Raw genomic sequence first — 26,894 nt, 5'->3', positions numbered from 1 at the left:
AACATGCTCACCAATCAGAGTGTGTATTCCCATTAAGTCTTAGTCTTGGAAGGGAGTTTGCTCTGAGAGGACCCGACCACTTACCTTGATGTCTCCTGGGTGAGCAACTTGCTTATTTTTGTAGTAATCAGTCAGTCTGCCTATATTGTTTTTTATTTTTCCTGTTGGTATTTCTTTCAAGAAGTATCTCTTGTTCTTCTATCCACTCCAGGCTGGTCTGCCCATCCTTTCAAGTGGAAATTTTCCACCTCTGAAGATTCTGGATGCTGTTCAGGATTCCATCTATAGTCTTATGTAATGCAGAGACTCTGCAGGGCACAGTGAAGCGTCCTTCACTGGGCACATTGTAGCCCTATTTTAGGTATTCCAATCAGTTATAGACAGAAGACGGACTTACAAGCTTTCTATGGTGATATTTTTGGCTATTTTTTCCTCTCCCCCTCCAGTATCTATTTTGTAATGGTATGCAAGAGAAACCAAGATTCAAAAGACAGCCAAGCATCTTAACATTATTTCCCCATTTCAACCATGTCTCAATCCCTGTATTCCAGAGCCCTGTTGTTCCAAGGTTGTGCATACATCATTCTTTACCTCTGTCCCACTTAGTCCATGAAAACTTGCCTAATTGTTCTCCCATCTGCTTTGTTCTTCAATTCCCCTCCCCATTTTTGTACACTGCCCCCTTTCCCAGCACCCAAACTATCCTATGTCTATTCTGTGCCCTATGCTCCAACTTCCCCTCCCTCCCCTCTGTAATCCACCTTTAATGTGGCTGACACCTGGCTAGACCCCCCCACCAGTTTTTTATCATAATAGCTCTGAATGGTTACCAGGCCTTGTACATTTTGGAGGAATGAAGTAGTCTGCCTTTGTAAACTATAGTGACCATGCAGAATACCCCCCTTTGTGTGTAGGGCAGAACACCATGCCTATCTATATGTCCGGAGATAAAAGGTCGCATTTGGATGACCCACACCAGCCCCTATAACCTCAGCTTTTTTGGACTATCTTCCTTTGAAAAGTTTTATAATACCACCAACGATTCTCACCCCATCCTCCCAGTTTGTCATGCAAAGATATACTGGGCCACCTCTTCCCTGCTCCCATGGGACCCTTGTATAGGGGAAGTTGGCAACTATAAAACTCTAAATTCTCTTTGGACAATAATTGATTGGAGTCCTAGCGGAGAACTCCAGGATTCCCCTCTGATTGTACCTGGCATAAACTTATGTAGCATTGGCACCATGTCAATGGAAGGATTAGTGGTGTAGAATCTGATAAGGACACCTTTCTCCAGTGGCATAATGTCGGGTTTAGCCCTCCAATGCGACAATTAAAAACAGAATCTCTTCCAAGACCTGTCCAAGACACTCTATGGTTAGCTGCCTCTGCCTTTATGGATGCTAAGCTATGGATGGGTTATGTTGAATAAAAAATAATCAGCCAAAGTAAGGTTGTTTTGGCATTAAATGGTTCCCATAATTTTGTCATATGTGCCTTCAATCCATATGTATTTTTGGTGGGACTGCCCACTTACAATAATCAACTTCTCACTTGTCACAACTGTCAATATTTTTCCTGAATAGATAAAACTATAACCCGCAACAAAACTTTAATTCCCTTAACTAGAATGGCAGGATCTTGGATGCCTGTTAATCTCACTGAATGCTGGGAAGCCACCCCTTTTCTAGCCTTTATTTAAATTGCTTTTCAAAAAATATTACATCGCTCCTGAAGATTTGTAGGACCACTAATTGCGGGTATAATTTTCCTTGTTGCTATTCTCTCTGCTGTAATGGTTTCTTCCTAGCACTACATGAGTTAGTACAAACAGCTGGCTTTGTGAAAAATTGGACAGCCACTGCCAATTCCCAATTCTTTAGGAATACAAAATAGAATTAATAAGCATGTAGAAGAGGAGCTATCTAGCCTAAAAACCTCTGTCATATGGCTTGGAGAACAAGCAAACAGCTTACAAACCCAGCAACATTTAACTTGTCATTATAATTATATCGACTCTTATATCACTCCCTTAAAGTGAAACAGTACTAGACACCCCTGGGAAAAAATTAAGGCTTGTCTTTTGGGGGCCTTTTCCTCCAATTTAACTTTTGATATAGAATTATAAAGGGATGTCTTTTTCTTAGCACCCAAGCTGATAAATATCAATCTAGCAAGCCTGCCCTTGCTGCTGCCCTTTACAGTTTAATCCTTTTGCTTATTTTAAATATTATGGCATTGGAATTCTTGTGATCTTACTGTTAATTGGCTGTTTTATTTTCTTATGTATAGTTTGCAGAATAGGAATGAATTTGACCTGTGCCTCAAAACACACCTTCCAGATTCTAACCATGATGCATCTTAAACAAACAAACAAAAAAGGCGAGGGGACATTTTGGAGACCACTTGAGAACTAGGCACGAGGAAAGGAGTCACGCCTGGGCAATGACATGAGGAAGTAGCACATCGCCAGTGACTCATGACAAGCGTAATATGTCGGCACACTGATGTAGAACGTGATGCCCAGATGTGAGAACTCACACTCAGTGTGGCGTTCTCAGGTTAACGAAAAGCTAAATAATGGGTCTGTTTTTGAGGATGCATACCAGGAAATGGTCCTGGCCTAAAAAATCAAATAGTCTTCGATGTCTTTTTGATGTATGCTTTCCTGGGAGGTTTTATGGAATGCAGAGGCTAAAATTACTGAGACATGCTTTATCTCGGGGTTTTTGATCTTACAGATCATGAACCCTGCTGCCTCTCTTAAACCCTAACCAGTGTCTGTATTTTATTTCTAAAGCTGCATCATCTCCTTTTAACCCTGGCTGCATGGGCTGGCTCACATAATAAGACTTACTGCATTAGGCAAATCTGCTGCACAAGACCTCTTTTAAGTGCTGAAGAACAAAGATATCAGTTTAAGAATTAAGGTGCACCTAACCCAACCCATGATATTTTCAGTAGCCTTATTATATGGATGTGAAAGTTTTACAATGTATAAGGGAGACTGTAGAAGAATTGACACACTTGAGATATGGTGTTGGAGAAGAATATTAAAAGTATCATGGACTGCCAAAAGAACAAATCAGCGTAAGACTAACTAAAGCCAGAACGTCCTAAGGAGTAAGGATGATGAGACTTCACCTCTCATATTTCAGACATATTATCAGGAAAGGCCAGTCCCTGGACAAGGACATCGCGCTTGGCAAAATGGAGGGCCAGCGGAAAAGAGGAAGACCCCCAACGAGATGGACTGGCACAAAAGACTTATACAAAGAAAATCGCAAAACTGAAAGAAACCTACACAAGTAGAAACATATGCCATGCCCATGGATAAGAAAACTCAACATTGTGGAAACACCAATATTATCATAACTAATCTAAAACTGGAGTCCTGGTGTGGCGCTGTGGGTTAATGTGTTAGACTGCAAAGTCAGTTTGAATTTCAAGGTTGGCAGTTCAAGCTCACCAGCCGCTCCTCAGAAACCCTATACAGGGTCACTATGGGTCAGAACTGACTCAATGGCACTTAACAACAACAACAATCTACAGTTATAATGCAATCCTGATCCAGATCCACGACTTATCATTCTCTAAAGAGTTGGAAAAACAAATCACCAACTCTATATGGAAAGATCCTGAATAAACAAAGATATTGATGTTTATGCATTCCATTTCATTTTTTACAACTTCCAAATTTCTCATATTCATACTTTGTACATTCCATGTTCCGATTTTCAATGGATGCTTATAGCTGTTTCTCTTCATTTTGAGTTGTACCCCATCATCAAATGAAGGTCCTACCAGCTTTTCTCCCATGAGCTTTACTCCATTCGCATTATCACAGTCAACTCTACTTTGAGGAGACAGCTCTTCCCCAGTCACATTTTAAGTGCCTTCCAACCTGAGGGGCTCCTTTCTGGCACTATAGCTGACAGTGCTTCTTTCCTATGTATAAGGTTTTCAGTGACTAAATATTTGGAAGTAGTTGGTCACTCTTTCTTCCTAGTCTGTCTTTGTCTGGAAGGTCATCTGAAACCTGTCCACCATGGGTGACCCTGCTGGTATTTACAATTCTGGTGGCATAGCTTTCAGAATCATAGCAAGTCACAAGCCACCACAGTAAGACAAACTGACAGAACAGTGGTATAAAACTATACACGGTCATTATGGGTCAAAACTGACTCAATGGCACTTAACAACAGCAACAATCTACAGTTATACACACACACACACATATATATATGTATACACATATAAAACTAGTTTATATATAAAAGAGTATAGTTGGATCAAAGACTTAAAGGTAAAACCTAAAACTATGAACAAATAGGGATAAACTTAGGAACCTCAATGGTGAAAATGCACTGTGGTATAGCTCTTCCTTAAAAAGTTGGAAATAAAAATACTTATGGCCCAGCAATCCACTTCCTAGCGAAATATGAGCTGGATGAAAATACATACATGCACACTCATATTCAACCCAGCAACAGTCACAATAGTAAAAAGATAGAAATACCCTAAATGCCCATCAGTGGAAGGAAGGATAAACAAACCGTGGTGCAAACACGCAATGGAATACTACACAATGCTAAAGAAAAATGATGAACCCAGAGGACATTATGCTGAGTGAAGTACATCAATCACAAAAGAACAAATGGGGCCACTGTTATAAAAAATTAAGAAAAGGTTTCCACACTGAAAGAACCCTTGATGTTTAGCAGGGGTGGGAAGGGAAGAGAGGGTTCATTACTGGCTCGATGGTTGGCACTTGTTAAAGTGGGCGAAGGGGAAGCAATACAAAATGATGGAGGCAGACAAAGACACTGAGAGGAGTGCAAGAGTTCAAGGCAACAGAAGCAAATACTGTAATATAAACAGTCCTGCAGTATCGGTGCATGCATGGATAGACATGAGGCTGCACAGTTGTTTGGGAGGGAAAGTGGGATTATACCTACAAATCTATTCATGAATATAGTGGTGCATACAGAAAACAAAGTTATGAAAACTTCTTAGGCATAACCAAACACCTTGAAAATGAGCAACTGGGCCTCGAGGACATGGTTTCAGGAAATACAAGGTCAAGTGACATATAATATAGTTCACAAAGAATATGTTCTATATCTTATCCATGAGTAGAGACTGGAGTCTTAAAAACTCATGAGCAGCCATCTAACTATTGGTCTCTCCCTATCACGAGGAAAGAATAATGAAGAACACTGAATATGCAAGGAAACAATTAGTCCAATGGACTAATGGACTATGTGAACATCAGTCTCCTCCACAACCCTGAGACCAGAAGAACTAGATGGTGCCCGGCTAAAGTTTATTCCTCCACAAGGGATCACAATAGGAGGTCCTGAATCCAGTGCGAGAAAAATATGCAACAATATTCAAAACCATAAGGACCAGATTTAGTGGTTGAATACAGACTGGTGAAACCCTCGAGACTATGGCCCTTAGCCACCTTTCAGGTATGGAAATAAAACCACTCCTACAGTTCAGGTTCCAAACAAATAATGTTGTTGTTGAGTACTGTAGAGTCCGTCCCGACTCAAAGCAACCCTGTACAGGGTTTCTGAGGCTGCAAATCTTTACAGGAGCAGAACGCCTCTTATTTCTCCCACGGAACAGCTGGTAGTTTTGAACTGCCGTCCTTGAGGTTAGCAGCCTGATTCGTAACCACTACGCTACCAGAGCTCCTTAAATAAATAATAGGTCTAAAAGGGGAACAATAACACTAGAGAGGTAATGTACTCCTTATAATAATCAAGCATTGGAGACGAATAGAGTAGCATTTACCCGCAGACAAAGTTTAGAAGGTTTAGGAAAGAAGAAGGAATGGAAACATAGTGGGGAAGTGGGGCAATATTACATTCTGGGGATGACAACCAAAGACATTTAACAAAATGTATATGAACTGTCCAGTGGAAACTGATTTGGTCTGTAAACCTGCATCCAGTTTACAAGCTTGAAAAAATAAAAGAAACCTTATGGATCAATTCTACTTGTGGTCATATAGGGTCACTATGTACTGGAATCAACTCAAAGGCAGTGAGTTTGGTTTGGTATTCCCTGAGAGAGAGGAATCCCTTAACTGTCTCAGAGAGAAAGGAGCACTCCTCTAGGCAAGTCACTCTCTGGTAAAGGAGCTCTAAATCTGGGCTAACTACTTTGCTAACCCAGGTGAGAGGGGATATTCTCTTGTCTATCCCATTATCCCTCCCCTCCTTTGCTTAAAGAGGTCAGTAGGATGGACTTCGTCTCAACTTAAAGGGAGTTCAGCGAGGTGCCCAGCGGTCCCGTTTACCTGTGCGCAAAAGTGTCTCCTTTCCCATCTCCAGACATCTACGAATCCAGTCAAGGAACCTGTCCTCCACGTAGTAAGCCTTGTAGAGATCCGCCAAACCGGTCTCCTCCCATTTGCGCTTGGTGATCTGAGCGGCTGTGTCCGCCGCCGTCCAGGTACGCAGGTCCTCATTCAGGGCGATGTAATCGGCACCATCGTAAGCTCGCTGATTGTACGCACGGAGGAGGCGGCGATCCGGATCCACATCGCAACCATACATACCCTGGTAGGTGTGAGACTCTGATCCCACCCCCGCGGTCAGACCCGCCCCAACTACCCCCTAATAGCCCTTCCCCGTGGTCCCGACTGTCAGTGATGGGTCAGAGTCCTTTGGATCTTAAGTAAAACCAAACCAGGCTATATTCCCGTAGCTCTACGGGTGTGGCTCTGTAGAATAATCACTGGGCTGCTAACAGAAAGGTTGGTGGTTCAAACACACCAACTGGTCCTTGAAATCCTATATAGGATCGCTCTGAGTCAGAACTTACTCAATGACACTTATCGACAACTCCGGGGTCAAAGGAGCCTCGACCCTGATACTCGGGATGACTTGCCTGTGTGAACCAGAGAACACGTAACCTTCAACCCCTCCTGCCTCACTCACCGGTCTCGCTCAGGTTGTAGTATCCACGCAGGAGTTCCAGGTACTCTCGGTAAGTCTGTACGTGGTGTTTGGCGACCCATGTCTGCTCCTCCCAAAATCCCGGCTCCATCCGCTCCATCCAAGGTAACCGCGACTCCGCTTTCGGATTTGGGGCGTCGCTGTCGAACCGTCCCAACTGCAGGTCGTCCATGTAGCCAACGCCGATGAAGCGCGGCTCCCCTTGACCAGGCCGGGACACAGCGGTGAGGAAATACCGCAGGGAGTGGGAACCTGCGGGCGACGAGGGGATGAGACCAACAGTCCGCGTCCCCGCTTGGTGCCCCACCCGAGTCCAGGAGGGAGGGGAAGAGGGCTTGTGAGCAAAGGAGAGGCGGGAGATCCGAGAGGACATTGGTCTGGAGCGGCGGGGCAGAGTGGGCGTTCAGGGTCGAGGAAGGCGTGCAGGCAGTTTCCCCAAGGGTCCCGCCCTTCCCTTTCCCCCTCCCGGGCCTGGCGGCCCAGCTCAATCATCCCTCCTCAGAGGCTGTTTCCCCTCTCTCGTCCTGCCCCGCATTCACCCGCGCGGGTCTGGGTCAGGACCAAGGCCCCCGAGAGCAGCGGTAGGATCCAGCACGCCATAGCCAGGATACTAGCGTTTTATGGCGAATCTGCATCAAGGAGTGTCCGAGCGGACCTTATAACTGTATACCTCAGTGCCGGTGATTGGCTAGTACAGGAATTGGAGAACCAATAGGAATGAGAAATCGGGGAGAGTCTTGTGTACACGCTGTAGGCGATGACTCAAGTTACTGAGGGGACAAGTGAAACTCAAGTAAGACCTAGGGATTCCAACTGTAATCTCCCCATCTATAACCTGCCACGGGGGCTATTGGGGTTGATTCCATTTGAGTTATGGTGTTGGCGATGAATATTGAATATCCTATTGAATGTCAGAAGAATAAACAAATCTGTCTTGTAAAAAGTATAGCCAGAATGTTTCCTAGAAATAAGGATGGCAAGATTTGGCCTTATGTACTTCAGACATATTATCTGGAGGGACCAGTCCCTGAAGGAAGGAAATTATAACTGATAAAATAGATGGTCATTGTAAAATAGGAAGACCCATAAGGAGATGGACTGATAAAGGGACTGCAACATTGCAACAATTAGAAGAAGGTGCAGGGCTACGCTGTTTCCTCCTGGTGTAGATAGGATTGTTATGAGTTGGAACTAATTTGAGGACACTAAATAACAGCAATATAGTTAGTTGTTTTATTGGCGTCTGGGTCTGTTGATCTCCTCACAGTGCTATTGTGGAAGAACTATTATAATTTATATTTTAATTTTAAAATCATGGCTGAATTCAAAAGTATTATTTGTGAATCAGAATATGAACACAGATACTATTTTATAGATACTATCAAAAACAATTTGAGAATAAGAATATGTCATGAATTTCAATATAAAAAAGATTTCAGACATGGATAATCACTTGGTACCACAAGGATCCAAATCATTAGTACACATAGTAAAATAAGACTCCTTTTCTAAGTTAAAAATAATTTTTAGCATTTTTTTCCCCTAAGGAAATAAGGAACGCTTTAATAAAGAAAAAGTCATGGTGGTACTTTGGATAAACCATGTGCTACTAATCATAAAGTCATCTGTTCAAATCCACCAATCTCTCCAAGGAGAAAGATGAGGCAGCCAGCTCCCATAAAGATTTACAGTCTTGGCCATGGCATTTTCAATAACTTCGTAATTATGTTACAGTTGGACAATGAATAAAGAAGGCCATAGAAGAGTTGGTGAATTTGAGTTATGTTGTTAGAGGAGATTATTTAAAGTACCATGGACTTCCAGAAGAACAAACAAATCTGTGTTGGAAAAATTACAGCCAGAATTCTCTTTAAAAGCCAAAATGGTGAAACTTTATCTCTCATATTTCTGTCATATTGTCAGCAGTCCCTAGAAAAGGATATCATGCTTGGTAAATTGGACAGTCAGCAAAAAAGAGGAAGACCATCAATGAAGTGTATTTGCATAGTGTCAGCAGCAATGGGTTCAAACTTAATAACAATGTGATGTTGGTGCAGGGTCTGGCAGTGTTTCGTTCTGTTGTGCATAATATTGCTATGGTTTGATATGAACTGGACAGCACCTACGAACAGCAACAAATATCTTGTTATTAATTGTAATTTAGGAGTATTAAATCAATGCTAGCTTAATAATTTTGATTGCCTGCTCTCCACTATAAACAGCAGATATTTTTGACTAACGAACTAAGTGATGTTCTGATGTTAGTTATACAGTGTTACAAACCACGTTTGATTTAATGATGCAAAGATTTGGTTCTTTTGTGGATTTTAGTCACCTAATGTGAGCTCTTGATTCTCACAAAACTATGAATTTCTTGATAGATCATTGTTAAGAAGTTTTCCATATGTTTAATAAGACCAGAGGGGTCGTATCTCAGCCCAATTGTTGGTTAAAAGTTGCAAGAGATATGACTAATAGTTTTTTAAAACAAAAAGTAGAAAAATAATTTTAGACTGTGGGAAGGAAAAGAAGAACTGAGAAGAAATGTAAACCAGTGGGGACAAGACTGGACTAGAACTGGGTTTACATATTTGAATAGGGTAGTTCATGATAGAGAGCAGGAAAAGGAGGAATGTGCCACACCAAGCAAGAGCAAGAACAAAGAGAAGATAGTAGAAAATTAACGCAGGATGTATTAAAGAGAAAATATGTCAGAAAACCCCTTTAAGTTATCTTTAAAAATGATAATACTATAAGAGCATAGTTATTCCTTACAAAAAAAAGTGAAAAATATGTACCTTCTGAGAACAACTTACCTATTTTTTAAAATACTTTTCCTTTATTTAAAAAAGCATATGTTTTTGTTGATAATTTTGAGGTTGGATCACATAGGAAGGCTTTATTAGATACCATAGTTAATTTACTTATTAATATACAGAAACACAATGTAGAGTGCATAATTTAACATACTAACATAAAGCAGTTTTTCATTACTACTTGAAATTATTTTATGTCCTTCAAGCACATATTTTTTGCTTATTAGGTGAAAGAATATTGAGGAAAAATTGTTATTTCTTTAAGAAAATAAAAAGGAAGTAAAGTTAATTAGCATCTTTGTCAATTTTTAGAATGTCAATGCATTTGTTTAAAAGATTTCTCTTTTTAAGTAAAATTATATAAATTTCTTAGTAAATTATTCAGTTTTTTACTTGCTATTGTAGCATGTAGCTGCCTTGCCAGAGTGGTTCATAAATAAAACATTTAAATAAATTCTTCACAAAAAGAAAAAAAAAAGATTTACAGTTTGGAAACCCTATTTAGGATCAATATGAGTTAGAACTGATTTAATAATAGTGGGTTGTTTTTTTGTTTTTGTTTTTTTTTTGGCTTCACAGAAGATAATATCATGAAAAGACATTTAGAGGGAAAATAAATACATAAAGACATAAAATAATTTCAATCCCATTCTAATTAAGAAATGGAAATAGAAAAGTTGAGTTTTGTTTTATTCTTCCAACATGCTGGCATATAGTTAAGTGTTGTTAAAAACTAATGTTGATGGATATAAAAGAAAATGGCCACTCTCATAATATGTATTAAAATAAACCAAAACACTGCCACCAAATCATTTCTGACTTATAGCGACCCTGAAGAGGGTTTCTGAGACTTTAAATCTTTACCGGAGCAGACAGCTGGTGGGCTTGGCCTTGTGGTTAGTACCAGGGCTCAGTAGGAGGGTATAGGGAGAGAAGTGTAAATTTTTTTTTAGAAAACAATTTAATTTGCATAATTAAAATGCACAAACCTTTGAACTGATTTCAAATAATTTAAATTCCTGGAGTTTATCCTGCACAACTTCTCTAAAATATGTGCACTCAAGCATTGTTTTCATATAAAAACTTAAAACAACATAGTGACCATCATGAAGAAACTTCCTAATCAAATGTTTCATACATTTAACAGAATTACACAAACGTGTGCACATATGGGAGCATGATAAAAATACATTGTTAATTAAAACGAAATTGCTTGACAGAACATTGTATAGAATGACATATATTTCAGTGGTTGTTATAAACTAATGTTGATGGATAGAAAAGGAAATGGCTACTCTTACAATATGTATTAAAACAAACAAACCCATTACCACTGAGTCAGTTCTGAGTCATAGCAACCCTGAATAGGGTTTCTGAGACTGTAAATGTTTATGGAAGCAGACAGTTGGTCGATTTGAACTGCTGATCTTGTGGCTAGCATCCCGGGACTCTTTAGGAGGATATAGGGAGAGAAGTGTAAATTCTTTTTTGGAAAACAATTTAATTATCATAATAAAAAAATGTACGAGCCTTTAAACCAATTTCAACATTGGATTTTATTTGTATGATACAATGGTATATTTTGGGAACTTGTAGAAACAACATTGGTTTATTAGGGGTGGTGGGGAATATGTCTTATTTAGGTGCTTAGTTAACTTTCACTTTGTGCTTTAATAGACTTAGCCTTGAACCTGTATGACTCTAATTTAAAAACTGAGCATAGTGCCAGGACCACTTCTCTTGGCAGTAGTGACTGGTTGGGCGCCGTGCTGCAGTCACGTAGACCCTCGCAGAACCCTGAGGATAGGCCTCCGCTTGTCCGCTTGTCCCCCAGCTCATCACTCCTGAGGCTGCGTGAGTGCTGAGTAGTCCCTGCCGGGACGATGGTGCAGCATTTCCTGGGTCAGAGTGCTCCTGGGACCAAAGTGTTCGCCGCCTTATGGCAGCGAATCCCTACAACAAACATGTTTTGACGGAGGATATAGTACACCCGGAGTGACCCCTGACCAGGACCAACAGCGACTGTTTGCTGCCCGTGCTGCTCACTCTGTGTACATCTGGAGAACTCTATTGTGGACCCACAGAAACAGACCGTTACCACCTTCATTAACGTTGACACATAGACTAGTGGAATTGTTATCTTCTTGAGGGCAATTGGCCTCTGCCAGTCAAAGTTTCAGCTGAATTTGGACTGTATAATCTCTCCTTGTGTCTGGCAAAAAATCCCAGGAAATGCATATCTCTCTAGTTTGTTGCGTTGTCAGAGAAAACATGAAAAAACTTACCTTGAAATCGTTGAATACTGCTTTGAACTAGTGAGCTTGAGGAGAGAGAGCATCAAGGACATCATAAAAAGGCAGGTTTGTAAACTGCAAATCAGGATGGGCAGGAGGGGTAGGGGAAGTTAGCTGCTGCATCTCAAACGTAGGTTTAGCGTCTGGAAGCAGCGCGGAATCCACAGGAGAGGCCGGTGACAGCGTGTAACGGAAGTGGAAGGCAGTGAACGGATGCCAGCCACAGTCAAGTCCTACAGGCGATGACCGGCCATCCAGATTAAAAACTGATGATTTAATTATAGATAAATCAGAAAGTACTTCAGGAGTCCGGGGGTATCGGCGTCCATACAGATTCTAATCTGAACTGCAGGACTGCAGCCGCAGTGCTCTCATCTGACGGTCGTGTTTGCGTCTACTTTTATTCCGTTCAGAAACTCCAAAACTAAACACCATATTCCTTAGCATTTCGAAATTCGCCATTTTACACCAGCCGTTGGCGCCACCGCTACTTCCGCCCAGCGCCCCCTCCCGCTGCTGCCAACTAGGCCGCCCCCCAGGCCCTCCCCTCCACCTCCAGCACCGTCCCGCACAGGGCGCCTAGAACGGATGCTGCGGCCTCTCGCCACCTAGCCCCAGGGGCCCGTCCTTCCTGTGACCTCCAATGCGCTTTTTTTTTTTATTAAAAACCAACTTCCTGCCCTATCTACTGTCTGGGGGTGGGGTGGACCGGTTTGGCATCTACAGGACACTAAGCACATTTCTCATGTCTGTGCCAGGCCATTGGACACCTGAGGTCGAGGGTCACAGTGTGCAGGTGAAGTGGTATAAACACTAACTAGACTGTAAACTCTATAAGGGCAGAATTCTGTTTGCTCTCTGATGGGTTCCACTACCTGAAACAATATCTAGTACATATTGATGTTAAGTGCCTTAGAGTTGATTCCGACTCATAGCGCCCTGTCTAGGTTTTCCTAGGAGGCTCGTGAGTTTGACCCATCCACAGCTCGTGAGTTTGACCCATTCTACAGCACCAGACCAGGACTCTAGCACATGTTACTGCTGTTAAGTGCCGTGGAGTGGGTTCACTCAATATATATTTCTTGAATTAAAAAAAATACATATTTTTTTGAACATGATAAAACACTATTTTGACTTTCCTGCTTAAGTTTGACCATGAAACAAACTTCTTATCATAAGGAACATATACTTTTTTAAAAAATGTTTTATTGTGAATTATGTAATAGTTTACATGGGAGAACATTAGTTTTACGTTCATCCTATCTTATATATCCCCTCCATGCATCATCAACCAACCAACTACCTGGCCCCAGGTAGTCAGCACAAATCCCTTCTCGCTCTCTGGGTCTAGAGTTCCCAGCCACTCCATCTCTCCATGTCACTGCTTCTCTGGGCAGTGTCCTGCACTCTGCTCTTCTCCTTTTATGGTTCCAGGGACTTCCACTCCTGGGCTGCAAAGTCAATCACTCCCCTCCTTTTGCTACAAAAGTCCACATTTACATTTCCAACCCTCACAGTTAGTCCTGATAACAATTATTCACCATTATACCACAAGGGACCTAGTCACATCTCCTTTTATTAGCCCCGCCTAGACAGATTGGATACTACTCAGTGGAGATTCTACCTTCCTCCACACCCTCTAGATCTAGGCTCCCTCTTGAAAGCTTGTAAGCCAGTTACTTCTTGCCTTTGTAGTCCCCACCCCCCCATTTTGGATAGCCAAGGTCCAAGTTGCCCATCCCTGTCTGCTCTGTGTATGGAGGGGGTGGGAATGATCCTAGCTATAAAGATTTGTTCCCTCTTTTGAGCTACTGCATCCATAGGTGTAGGTCAAGTTCATCAAATTGTATCAGATTACTCTTTTATCTCCTCTTCTTTCTCTAGTTGAGCTCTGATCAAGTGGGTACTATCTGCAAGTGTGGGTGTTCTTATGCACATAACCTCTCTTCTTATCAGCTGGACACTTCACTCTCCACTCTAGTCCTCTGTGACTATGTCACTGACTCTGGGCCCAAGAGTTCCCAGGTGTTACCACACTGCTGGCCAACCAGGTCTCCACTCGGGTTCACAGGAGTCTATGGAACATTGTAGGGCTTAGCTCGCAGCTTCATTGCTGTTTTTCCCTCACTTCCCCTTATCAGTGACGAACCTGGTCACCAATCAGAGCGCATGCCTGCTCATGTATTCCCATTGAGTCTTAGTCTTGGAAGGTGGTTTGCCCTGAGGGGACCCAACCACTTGCTTTCATGTCTCCTGGACGAGCAACTTGCTTGTTCTTGTAGCAAGGGAACATGTACTTTTATATCATTCCCAGATCATTAATATAGCAAATTAGATGTGTGGTTTATTGTATGTTCTTCCTTTGACTTAGCTATCTTACATTCCACATTAAAACTACATAGCTTCCCAGATTTCTAATCTCATAATATTAAAATGATCAATTTTAACATTCCCAGATTTCTGATCTCATAATATTAAAATGATCAATTTACTATTACCTTACAATTTCCAGACAACTTGTTGTTGTTGTTGTTGTTAAGTGCCGTCGAGTCGGTTCTGACCCATAGCGACCCTGTACAGGGTTTCCGAGGGTGTAAATCCTTACGGGAGTAGAAAGCCTCATCTTTCTCCCGCGGAGCGGCTGGTAGTTTCGAACTGCTGACCTTAAGGTTCGCAGCCCGATTCGTAACCACTACGCTACCAGAGCTTAGTGGGTTAAAAATGGATGTGATTTTTTTTTATCACATAAAACATTAAATAATTAAAATGAATTTCAAATATATTCTTTATAGTTTTAGAATCTCAATGGAAAAAAAAAACACCTCGCCTATATTATTTTATATTTTTTGTGACTTAACTTTGGGTAAGCTCTACCACTGCATATGTGCTACTTAACCCACTTTTACTTACTCATAATTTTTTTTTTTTTATTTTACTAAAAGTGGATAGGGTTAGAGCTAAAAACTAGATTAAAAAAATATTAGAAATTTTCTGTTCAGCTCTTGGACCTCCTCATTTCTTCCATTTGCTGTAGCATCTCTATGCTAGAGAGCAAGTTTCAATGTCTCTTCTGATATCCATTTTGACCTTTTCCTTCTTTCTTGTCTTCTTAATGACTTTTGGCTTTCTTCCTATAGGATGTTCTTGATGTCATCCCACAACTCTTCTGGTCTTCTGTCTTTAGTGTTTAACATATCAAATATGTTCTTCAGATCTCTGAATTCAGGTGGGATATATTTAAGGTCATATTTTGGCTCTCGTGGACTTGTTTTCATTTTCTTCAGTTCCAGTTTGAATTTGTATATGAGTAATTGATGGTCTGTTCCGCAGTCGGCCTCAGCCTTGTTTTGACTGGTGATATGGAGCTTTTCCATCATCTCTTTTCACAGATATAGTCAATTTGTGTCCATTCCAAAGAAAGGTCACTCCCTGTAATGTAGAAATCATCAAACAATATCATTAATATTACATGTATGTAAAACTTGCTGAAGATAATTAAAAAATGGTTGCAGTAGGACATTGATAGGGAAAAATTCAAGCTGGATTCACAGAGAATGTGGGACTAGTGATATCATTGCTAATGTCAGATGGATCTTGGCTGAAAGCAGAAATTACCAGAAAGAAGTTTACTTGTACTTTATTGACTATGCAAATCATTTGGCTTCCTGGATCATAATAAACTATGGGTAACAGTGGGAAGAATGGGTACTCCAGAAGGAAGAATGTACTCATGAGGAACCTGTACATAAACCATAAGGTAGTCATTCGAACAGAACAAGGGGCTACTGAATGACTTTTAAAAAGGAAAGGTGTGCACCAGGGTTGTATCCTTTCACCATATTTATTCAATGTGCATGCTGAGCAAATTGTTTGAAAAGTTGGATTATATGAAAAAGAACATGGCAGCAGGATTAGAGGAAGACTCATTAACAACCTATGATATGCAGATGATACAACCTTGCTTACTGGGGTCAAAAGACTTAAACTGCTTCCTGGTGAAGATCAAAGACTACAGCATAAATGTAAAGAAAACAAAAATCCTTACAATTGGACCAATAAATAACATCACGATAAATGGAGAAAAGAATATGCCAAACATCCATAATCTTGGCTTGGATTCACAATCAACATTCATTTAAGCAGCAGTCAAAAATCAGGTGACATTTTGCATTAGGTAAATATGCTGCAAAAGACCCCTTCAAAGTGTTCAAGAACAAAGATGTCAGTTTGAGGACTAAGTTGCAATTGCCTCATAGTACAATGAATAAGGAATACCGGACAAAAATCAGTGCATTTTAATTATAGTGTTGTCAAAAAATATAGAAAGTACTTTGAATTTCCAGAAGACCAAACAAATCTGTGTTGAAAGAAGTACAGCCAGATTGTTCATTAGAAGAGAGACACTTTGTGTCTCTTGACTTTGGAAATGTTGTCCAGATGGACAAGTCCCTGGAGAAGTGAAGGATGAATGGTAAAGTGAAAGATCACCAAAAAAGAGGAAGATCCCTAATAAGATGGATTGACACAATGTCAGCAACTATGGACTGAAATATAACAAGAATTGTGAGGATGGGGCAGGACCCGGAAGTATTACGTTCTGTTGTGTATAAGTCCAAACAGACTTGACATCATTTAACAAGAACAAGCACCTTCTATCATAAAGAAGGCAGGTAAGTGCCATTTGTTTTGAACTTACTGGAAACATTGCTCCAGTCCTTATCCTGGTCACATCAAAGGCTGCCAGCTTTGTATGAATTGCAGAGTAAGAATGAGCTTTACAGCAGGTTTAGGCTGTAGTGCAAGTTGCTATAAAAATTGGCCTGTACAAATTCTAAGACATGTTAGTACTAGGGGCAAAAAATCTGGTAAAAATAAATGTCAGGTGTAGTGCATGGCAAGTTTTTGGGAATTACAAAATTCTTGGGGTTCTTAGCAAGACTCAGCTGTCCACACTACTCAGCTGTTTCCAGGAACATCTGGACATATCCAAAAGTGGCTTGCACATCTTTTGAAAAGCAACTCCTGGTATGCTACTGCACCTTGATAGAGATTGGGCACCTGACCATAAGATATCATCAAATGGCAAAGCAGCCCAAAGTGCCCATCATAAATTGGGTACTGTCAAGCCCTTAGGTTGGGTGGACACAGCAGTAGTAACGATAACATGGCATTGGTACATCCAAAGGACTGTGCACTCTGAATTTTGTCTTCTAGCCTCCTAAAGTGTGAGAGAATAAAACGTAATTTGTTAAAGTCAGCAACTTGTAGTATTTTTATTATAACAGCACTAGATAACTAGTGCATCTGTGACTGCATGGGGTGTGGTATGTGGGGGCATTTCTAACTAGCTAATGTTGTTAGTGTTGTTAAGTGCTGTTGAGTTGATTCCTACCCATGGCAACCCTGTATAGGGTTTCCAAGGAGCAGTTGGTGAGCTTGAACCACCAACTTTGCAGTTCAAATGATTTTGCAGTCTGACACATTAGCCCACAGTGCCACATCAGAACTAGCTAATGGAAGAGGAAAAACCTGAGCTTGATTCATGAATGGATCAGCTTGGTATGTAGGTGCAGGCCAAAAAAAAAAAAAAAAGATGAAGACTGAATTATATCTCCAATCATGAGTGACCTTGAAAGATAATGGTTAGTCATTGAGCATATTAATTGTTTGAACTGAATTCTCCCAGGACCTCCTAAAAAGCACATGGGAAGTTTTCACCTGAAGTAAGACTGGAGTACATATCTACTAGTTACTATGCACCATTGTGTAAAGATTACCCCTAGGGTGTTTAAATTGCTTTCACTCTGGGCAGTACTTGTCTCCATGCCAAGTGGGAAGACAATGAAACCATATACAGTGTGTCTTAGGTATGACAATGTCAATGTGTAAATCTTTGTCTGAGTTCACACAGAACTGACGTGGCTCTGCTGAAATCAGAGTGGGGCTGAGCAGATGAGATATACTGGCACAAGAAGCATCTGCTTCAGAAGGTGAGATACATATACTGAACCCCACATTTGCAACTACAGGAATGGGGTGCACTTCCTTTCAGCATGAACTCTCCCATCTACTGTTTGCTTTGACATGCAGAGGAGGTGAGATACAAGAAAATCAGAGGACAATTGATATTTTCAGGAAGTAGACAAGATGAAGAAGCAGAAATGAAAAGAATTCTTGTGTTTTTCTTGGAAAGCTAACTAGATGAAGACTCTGTCTGCCTACCCAAGAACCTTTTGTGAAAATAGTTGATCAAGGGAAAAATACATCTTCTCTAATGATTAGTAATAAAAAAGGAGTGTGGGGAGATAAGATAGATGGATACATAGATGACTAGATATAGATATGTAGACATCATTGCTTTAAAAAAAAACAAAATTAGGAAAGTACAATCTTAATAGAAGTTAGTTATTATGAAGAGGATAAAAATCACAGGATCATATTTTTAGAACTGATAGAATTTTTAGACATTGTCTAATCTAGCATGATCTTTTCTCAATAAAGATCAGTTTACTAGTTAATGGCAAAGTGGGGTCTAGGAACTATGAATACTGAATTCCCATATATTTGACTAGGATACATTAATACTTTCCCCTATATTTTTCTTTATTATTTTTTAGTGATATTTCAAATATAAAATATTAGATCCATAAAATATTCAGTGGTTCTACCCATAAATTTTCAATTTTCCCTCTCTTATAATCTTTACCATCACCTTCTTAAACCAAAAAAATACACCCAAAAGCAAAATGATAGATCCGATGATTTTTCTTATTTTCCAAACACAAGATCTAAGGAAAGACTGAAGGTAAGAAATAAACAAGCTCACTAAATTGAGGGAGAATTCACAGTCAGAAATTAAGAAAGAAATTAGAGAGAAAGTGAAAAGAACAAAGGAAAAAAGAAGAAAGAGTGAAAGAGAGGGAGGAGGGGAAGAGCTAAAGGGCTAGGAGAGATGAAAAGTAGCAACACAAAAGGAAGATGTTCAGATAAGTTGAGATAAAGAGACACAGGAAATAAAAGATCAAAAAGAATAGAGAATGAGAGAGAGAAATATTATGTGCAATGAACAGTACTGTATATCAAAAACTATGTACAACTTTGAGAGCAAAGATGGAATGTATTTCATAATATTTAGAGAGGAATTTTTGTCTACATACTTATTACATATAACATTGTTCTAGTTAAATGCAAAATATGCAGAAAATGTGCAGAGGAAAAGAGAAATAGAATGAGTGATGGATATCAATGATTTAAGTTAAGTCACTAAATCTTATATTTTATTTCCTTCCCAAATACAGCAGGTGAAAAATCTTATCCTTCAGTAGAAACGAATCAAACAAGTCACACTGCCCGCTTTTTGATTCTACTAAGACTTAGGATGTTGAGCAAATATTTTTGAAATATTCTCCAGAGACGTTACCCCAGAAGCTATGATCACAGTTTGCAACAATAGCTACGGTGATTTCATCCTCCTTGGCTTCTCTGACAAGCCATATTTGGAGGAGGTACTTTTTTGGGTCATTCTGATATTTTATTGCTTGACGATTATTGGAAATATGGTCATAGTTCTTGTCTCCTCAAAAGATCCAAAACTCCACATTCCTATGTATTTCTTTCTTTCCAACCTTTCCTTGCTAGATCTCTGTTTTACCAGCAGCTGTGTTCCACAGATGTTGGTTAATCTCTGGGGTCCAGAGAAAACCATCAGCTACACTGGCTGTGCCATTCAACTCTATGTCTTCTTATGGCTTGGGGCCACTGAATGTGTCCTCCTTGTGGTCATGGCTGTGGACCGCTATGCGGCAGTATGCCATCCTTTGCAATATACCACTATCATGCACCCAAAACTTTGCTTGCAGCTTTCCATTCTGGCATGGGGGACAGGCCTTGTTCAGTCTCTGATCCAATCCCCTGCTACCCTCCAGTTACCCTTTTGCTCCAGCCGGAGGGTAGATGACATTGTGTGTGAAGTTCCTGCCCTGATTCAGCTCTCCAGTGCAGACACCACCTACAATGAAGTTCAAATGTCCATAGCCAGTATTATTCTCCTAGTGGTACCCTTGATCATCATTCTTTCCTCTTATGGTGCTATTGGTAAGGCTGTGCTGAAGATAAAGTCAACTGCAGGGCAGAAGAAAGCGTTTAGCACCTGCACTTCTCACCTTCTTGTGGTTTCCCTCTTCTATGGCACTGTCACTGCTGTCTACCTCCAACCGAAGAATCGCTATGCTAAGGAAAGGGGCAAGTTTTTCACCCTTTTTTATACTGTAGTAACTCCTACTCTTAACCCCCTTATCTACACTTTAAGAAACAAAGAGGTAAAGGGGGCACTAATAAGATTAGGGAGAAGGACCTGGGATTCCCACAATAACTAAGGAGGTTGGAATGTGTTAGACTGTTGGTTAACCTTGGCACAAAAAGCTGGAGTTGTACCTCCTAATCCTAAAGTAGAAGAGAAAGATTGCATTTTGTTCAAGTTGAGATTTCTGTTTTATCATTGCTTTTTTCATGGTGCTGGTTTAGGCACAGTAAGGTATAGAAATTAATATATTTACTAGCCATTTTCTTAAAGAACACACAATACATTTGAATTTGGGGAACAAAAGAAACACAAACTTGCAAAATAAAGACAAAGTAATGTGCTTCACGCCTTTCTATTTATTTCTTTTTATTTTGTTATTTCCATTTTCCTCAAAATTCAACCAGTGCTTTCATCTAAAAGTCCAGTTCAAAGATCCATAACATTTTAGACAGAGACTTTAAGAAACGTATATGTTTGCCTATGTTGGAAATCTGAATTATTTGGTTCTGAGTTTTCTGCCTTCTTGCCTCAATATGACCATTGTTGATGTGCCTAGCACTACCTTGTGCAAAAATATTTGCCAACCAGAAGCATATATTTCTCCATGGTGTTTCTACTCTAATAAGATCCTATGTCCAAATTTTTTGGCCACCTATACTTTGGGCTCCTTACAAGAATAGGCTTTTGTTTTCATTGTGAGTTCCTATTGTGTAAAAGATGGCTTTATTCTATCAGATCCAATTTTTATTCATTTATCAAGTCTGTATTTATTGATTTCCTATTATGTACTAGATGTTGGTGATAAAATGACAGATAAGGCATATAGTATCATCAACATCATGAAGTTTATGGTCAAATGGTGGTGATAAATATTACCCTCAAACTTTTTTTTTTTTAATTAAATAACTAACTGGAGAGATATTTGTTCCCCAACCCCTGCTTACATCTAGGTACCACCCTACCTGCTGTCCAAATTTAAATACATGGGAGGGAGAGTTTATGATTCTAGTAGAGGGAAAGAGCAAAGTTCCTTACATTTTAGAAGCTATGGTGGTTGTGGTTTTGTGCCAAGGAGTTGGTTCTGACTCACAGGGACCATGTATAGGGTTTCTGATGCTGTAAAATTTTACAGGAGCAGAAACCCTCATCTTTCTCCTGCAGAAACGCTGGAAGTTTTGAACTGCTGACCTTGAGATTAGCAGCCCAACTCATTACCACTATGCTGCCAGAGCTCTATTAGAAGCTGTGGAGAAGTGTAAGTAAGTCTCAAGATTTGTCACAGATACAGTTGACTTCAAGGCATCTGAGATCTGAGAACACATTAGAGCTAATCTTGCCATAATATCCAAATGGAAGGGCTATTTCATCTCTTGAGTACAAACAAAATGAAAGCAAAATGTAACCAAAACAATCACCATTAGTTTAAAATCCATCAATAGGGTGTGTATATGTGTGTATATGGTAGCGTAGTGGTTACGAATCGCGCTGCGAACCTCAAGGTCAGCAGTTTGAAACTACCATCTGCTCTGCGGGAGAAAGATGAGGTGATCTGCTCCCGTAAAGATTTACAGCCTCGGAAACCCTGTTCAGGGTCGCTATGGGTTGAAACCGACTCGCCGGCACTTAACAACAACAACAACAACGTGTTTGTATTCTTGTATTTTTGAAAATGCAAATTTCTATGAAAGAAGTAGCTGTTTTTAAAATAACTGCTGAGGCTGATTATGTACAAGCAAAATCCTAATGGGATTTGGTTCCTTGATTTGAAGGTTTAAGATCATGAACCATGGATTTTTGGTCTCTAAAGCTATGAGAAAATAAATGTTTGTTCTCTTAAGCCACCTATTTGTGTGCTTTATTTCTTTTTGATATGGCAACACTAAGTAACTAAGACACTATGTCTAGAAATAACTTTTCCTAAATGATCTGTTAGGCCATGTTGAATATGCTCCAAATGCAGGTATTTGACGTCTGGTGAGTTAGGGAAAAATAGATAATGATTCTGGAACCTTCAAAGACATAAATTTCAATGCCTAAGCAAAAATGAAAGGAAAACCTATATGAAAAGTAATGTTACTTTTGCTTGTCCCTGGTTTTCACCTGAGGTTCAGAAACTTAATTTCTAATACAGTGGTTAAGGACCTGGCATTCCTCTGAGAACTCGTGATTTAAAAAATTTAAATTAAGGCTTAATGATATTTGGTGAAATTATCAGATATTACGAGTGATTCAATCAGTTTTAATGAATGAGTATCAAGACAGAGCATTTCTAATACCCCAGAAAGCTCCATTGTTCCCCTTTCCAGTTACTCTGTCTCCCCAACATGCACAACATTGTTATGATTTGTTACAAGTTTATTTCGTCCATTCTAAAATTTCCTATAAATGGAATCATACAATATGATTATTTTCTGTTTGGTTTCTTTCATTTAACATAATGTTTTCATGATTCATCCACGTTGTATTCATCAGTAGATCATTCCTTATTATTCCTGAGTCATGTAGCATTCCATTGTATAAGTATGACTCAATTAACTTATCCTTTTGATGGCTATCATAGTTATTTCCTGGTGTTGATACTATAAATAAAACTGTAATGAACATTCTTGTTTCACATTTTCTGTAGACAGATATTTTCTTATCTCTTTGATAAATATCTAGGAGCTGTATTACTGGGTCATGTTTAAGAAGCCTCAGAAGCGGTTTTCTAAAGTGGTTGTACCATTTATATTTGTATCAACAATGTTAGAGAGTTCTAATTGTTCCATATCTTCTCCCAACATTTGATGCTGTGAATTAAAATTATTTTGGCTGTTCTGGTAGATGTGTAGTGATATCTTACTATGGTTTCACTTTGCCTTTTCCTAATGAATAATTAATTTTATCGAGTCTTTTGTAAAATGACTGTGTAATAAGTTATTTGTCTATTTAAAAAAAAGATTGGTTCTATTTTTGTTGTTATTGAGTTAAGGGAGCTCATTAAGTATTTTGGGTAAAAGTCCTTGGCAGATATATGTGCTGCAAATATTTTTTCTCAGTCTGTGACTTGCCTTCTAATTTTCTTGGTGTTTTTTCACAGGCTGTGAAAATATTCTTTATGTTCTCTTCTTGAAATTTTTATACTTTTAGGCTTTGCATTTAAATTTATGAAATAAACTCTCAGCTTGATTTATTGTCTGGTGTGTAGTAGGTATTTAAATTCTTTTGTTTCATAGGGATATTCAGTTACTCCAGTGAAATTTATTGAAGACATTTTTTTTACTCTGTTGGTTGGTGTCTTTATTAAAATCTTTTGAACATATTTACTGCATTGTCACAAAATCATAGCAACCTTATTAAACAAATATATCAAAACATGAAGCCATTATTTCTCAACATATCCTCCATCTAAGCCTATGTACTTCTGAAGGTAGTGTTTCCCTCTCTCTAACCCTTACCTGAAGAATTCTATACTCTGATTTACACTGCATTAAAATGACAGTTTTGGCATCCTCAAATGACTTAGATCATGTTCCTTTGCAATACTTTTTTGAATTTTGGGAACAAAAGGAAGTCTAAAGGGGCAAGATCTGGGTTGTGGAGTGGACTGGGTAAGGTTTCCCAAAGAAATTCTCCTAGGACAGCTCTTTCTACCTTCAAAAAAGAACAGGTGCATTGTTGTGATGGGGTGAAAAAAAAAAAAGCCTCAACACAACTTTTCTGGCATTTTTCTCACCAGTGCAACTTTCAATTTTCTTAGAAGTTCCTCCTAATAAGCTCCTGTGATCATTCTATGTTCTTCAAGAAAAATCTTTCAAGATAACCCCTTGTTGTTGTTGTTGTTGTTGTTAAGTGCCGTCGAGTCGGTTTCGACCCATAGCGACCCTGAACAGGGTTTCCGAGGCTGTAAATCTTTACGGGAGCAGATCACCTCATCTTTCTCCCGCGGAACAGCTGGTAGTTTCGAACTGCGGACCTTTGGTTCGCAGCCCGATTCGTAACCACTACGTTACCAGAGCTCCTTAAGATTCCCAAATGACAGTACTAGATCCTTCTGAGTTGATCTATTTGCCTTGAATTTAACTGGTCCAGAAGATCCCCTTTGAAGACACTGTTTTGCTTGGACCTTGTTCTCTGGATCATATTGGTAAATCCAAGATCGTCCCTGGTTATGATTATTCTATAAAATCATCTTCATTAGCTGTGATCTTCCTTAAAAGACTGATGTTCTTCCATAAAGCTAATCTTTGAGCAATGCTTTTGGCACCCAACCAACCAGTTTGCTGAGGTCAAAATGTTCACTTTAAAGTGAAAATGCCAGAACATATGAGACCCCAACTTCAGTAGCTGTTGTGTCAATGGTAATTATACAGTCTTCTTTCAGTAATTTCTGAAATTCAGCTATAATTTCTTCATTCATAGGGGTTGAAATCATCCTGCCCTTCGTTACCACAGTAGATCCATATAACAACTTGTTTTATGTGGGGCATCATTCTCAGAAACTTGTTGCAAAGCTTCAATGATTTTGGAAGATGTTCGCTTGAGTTTGTTAAAATTTGTTATCAGCCCTGACCTCAAAACTTTTTTTCTTTATTGTAAAAGAAATATCTTTTTTTTTTTTTTTTTAAGGCACCCTCAAAAGACCAAGATAAGTGGATGGTCTGCAACCATCCACTGATTTCAGAGACATGTTTAAACACATTAATAATAATTAAAAATTCCAACAAATCTTTCATACAAGTTTTAATTGGAACCCTAGTAGGAATACTTTATTCATCCTGGTATGTATATATTTCAAAAAGTTTTTAGGAAAATTTCATTAATTTTCAATTACATTTTCTATCCATTTTTGATGCTTCTTTGTATGTGTCTTATTTTTGGATTAATATGCTGTTCCAATATTAATCCACGCTGTCTTGATTACTTCATCTTTATAATGTGTCTTGAAACAGGTAGGTTAGGACCTTTAATGTTATCCTTTTTTTCTTCAAGATTGTTTTGATTATTCTCTTTTCCTTTCTAAATTAAAAAAAAAATATTTTGTCAATCTCAAGAAAGAAATTTCTTGAGGGATTTGGTTGGGATTGTATTGAATTTATAGATGCATTTGGGCAGAGTAGGACACTTGATTTTGAACTCAAAATATGGTTTTAATTTCCATGAAGCATTTTACCATTTTAAAGCCCATTCTTGGTACAGAAATTATAGATGAAAAGCTGATGATAACTTTCCTGACCAACATAAACTTATTGAATTATGAACACAGTTTCCAAGCTTTAAAAGTTGATGACTGGAGTCAGGCAAATATAAAGAAAAATTTAAATAACTCAATCTTATCTTTCTTCTCTAAGACCTCTCTCTATACAAATGATCAGCTGAAGAATATATGTAGTCTGGTAGGATATTCTTTGGAGAACAGTTTGTTCTGCTACTTTCGTTTCAAATGTGCTTTTCCAAAGAAGGCTTAAAAATAGGATTGCATTTTAAGGTTTCCCCCAAATACCCAAGACACAATATGTTTATCAACAGAGCTCTAGCTTATGATGAGTGCCCCATCTGTTAATTCAACCATCAAAAGCAGGGATTCATGCTCACTGTCCACCTATTCCTAAATTGCCACAGTAGAAAGGAACTTTCTTGTCTTATATTCTTTTATTCCAAGTTACCTCCATATATCTACCACTAGTCATCTGCCAGTTTGTCATACTGAGGTAGCTTGTGTGTTGATATGATACTGGAAGCTATGCCACTGGTATTTTAAATAGGCATGGTCACCCATGGTGGACAGGTTTCAGGGGAGCTTCCAGACTAAGACAGTCTAGGAATAAAGTGAGGCAGACCACTTCTGAATGGTTAGTCCCTGAAAACCTTATGAATAGCAGTGGAACATTGTCAGATATAGTGCCAGAAGAAGATCCCTAAAAATATGATTGGATAATAGCTGCCCCCTCAAAGTAGAGTTGAACTTTTGGAATAAGGTTGAGAAAAATGGGTATTCCAGATCACTTAATTGTGCTCATGAGGAACCTGTACACAAATCAAGAGGAAGGCATTCAAAGAGAACGTGAAGATGCTGTATGGCTTAAAATCAGCAAAGATGCATCATTTCACCATATTTATTCAATCTGTATGCTGTGCAAATAACCAGAGAAGCTGGATTACATTACAAAGAACATGGCATCAGGAAGGGAGGAAGATTCACTACCAAACTGTGTTATGCAAATGCCAAAACCTTGCTTGGTAAAAGCAAAGATAACTTGAAATACTTACTAATGAAGATCAAAGACTACAATTTTCAGTATGGATTGCATCTCAATGTAAAGAGAACAAAAGTTGCCACAACTCACCAATAAATAACCTCATGATCAATGGAAAAAAAGACTGAAGTTGTCAGACTTCAGTTTGCTTGGATCCACAATCACTGCTCATGGAAGTAGCAGTCAAGAAATCAAACAACATATTGCATTAGGTAAAACTGCTGCAAAAGACTTCTTAGAGACCCTATGTACAACAAAATGACATACTGTCTAGT

General features: G+C 39.2%; 2 protein-coding genes across 2 annotated transcripts in view; one reads left to right on the top strand and one right to left on the bottom strand.

Moving 5' to 3' along the window:
- LOC102815141 (HLA class I histocompatibility antigen, A-36 alpha chain-like) overlaps positions 1-7,574 on the bottom strand; it is a 26,571-nt gene extending 18,997 nt beyond the window's left edge. Inside the window, exons 1-3 of the mRNA XM_006872856.1 lie at positions 7,511-7,574; positions 6,954-7,223; positions 6,311-6,589 (exon numbers count right to left, since the gene is read on the bottom strand). Of these exons, the coding sequence (XP_006872918.1) occupies positions 6,311-6,589; positions 6,954-7,223; positions 7,511-7,571 (610 nt within the window). The 5' untranslated portion in view covers positions 7,572-7,574. The remainder of the gene's footprint in view (positions 1-6,310; positions 6,590-6,953; positions 7,224-7,510) is intronic.
- An 11,937-nt stretch (positions 7,575-19,511) lies between these two features.
- Positions 19,512-20,456, top strand: LOC102814766 (olfactory receptor 2H2-like). The gene has a single exon (XM_006872855.1). It carries the CDS (start codon positions 19,512-19,514, stop codon positions 20,454-20,456), a length of 945 nt encoding a protein of 314 aa, XP_006872917.1.
- Positions 20,457-26,894: the final 6,438 nt, after the last annotated feature.

This window comes from Chrysochloris asiatica, unplaced genomic scaffold, assembly GCF_000296735.1.
Source record: "Chrysochloris asiatica unplaced genomic scaffold, ChrAsi1.0 scaffold00213, whole genome shotgun sequence".
Lineage (NCBI taxonomy): Eukaryota > Metazoa > Chordata > Mammalia > Afrosoricida > Chrysochloridae > Chrysochloris > Chrysochloris asiatica.
The sequence above is the reverse complement of the archived record's forward strand: the minus strand, read 5'-3'. Positions and strand labels throughout refer to the sequence as shown.

What these genes read in the sequence shown, in the direction of transcription:
- LOC102814766 (XM_006872855.1), top strand. Translation starts at nt 19,512, where the DNA reads ATGATCACAGTTTGCAACAATAGCTACGGTGATTTCATCCTCCTTGGC.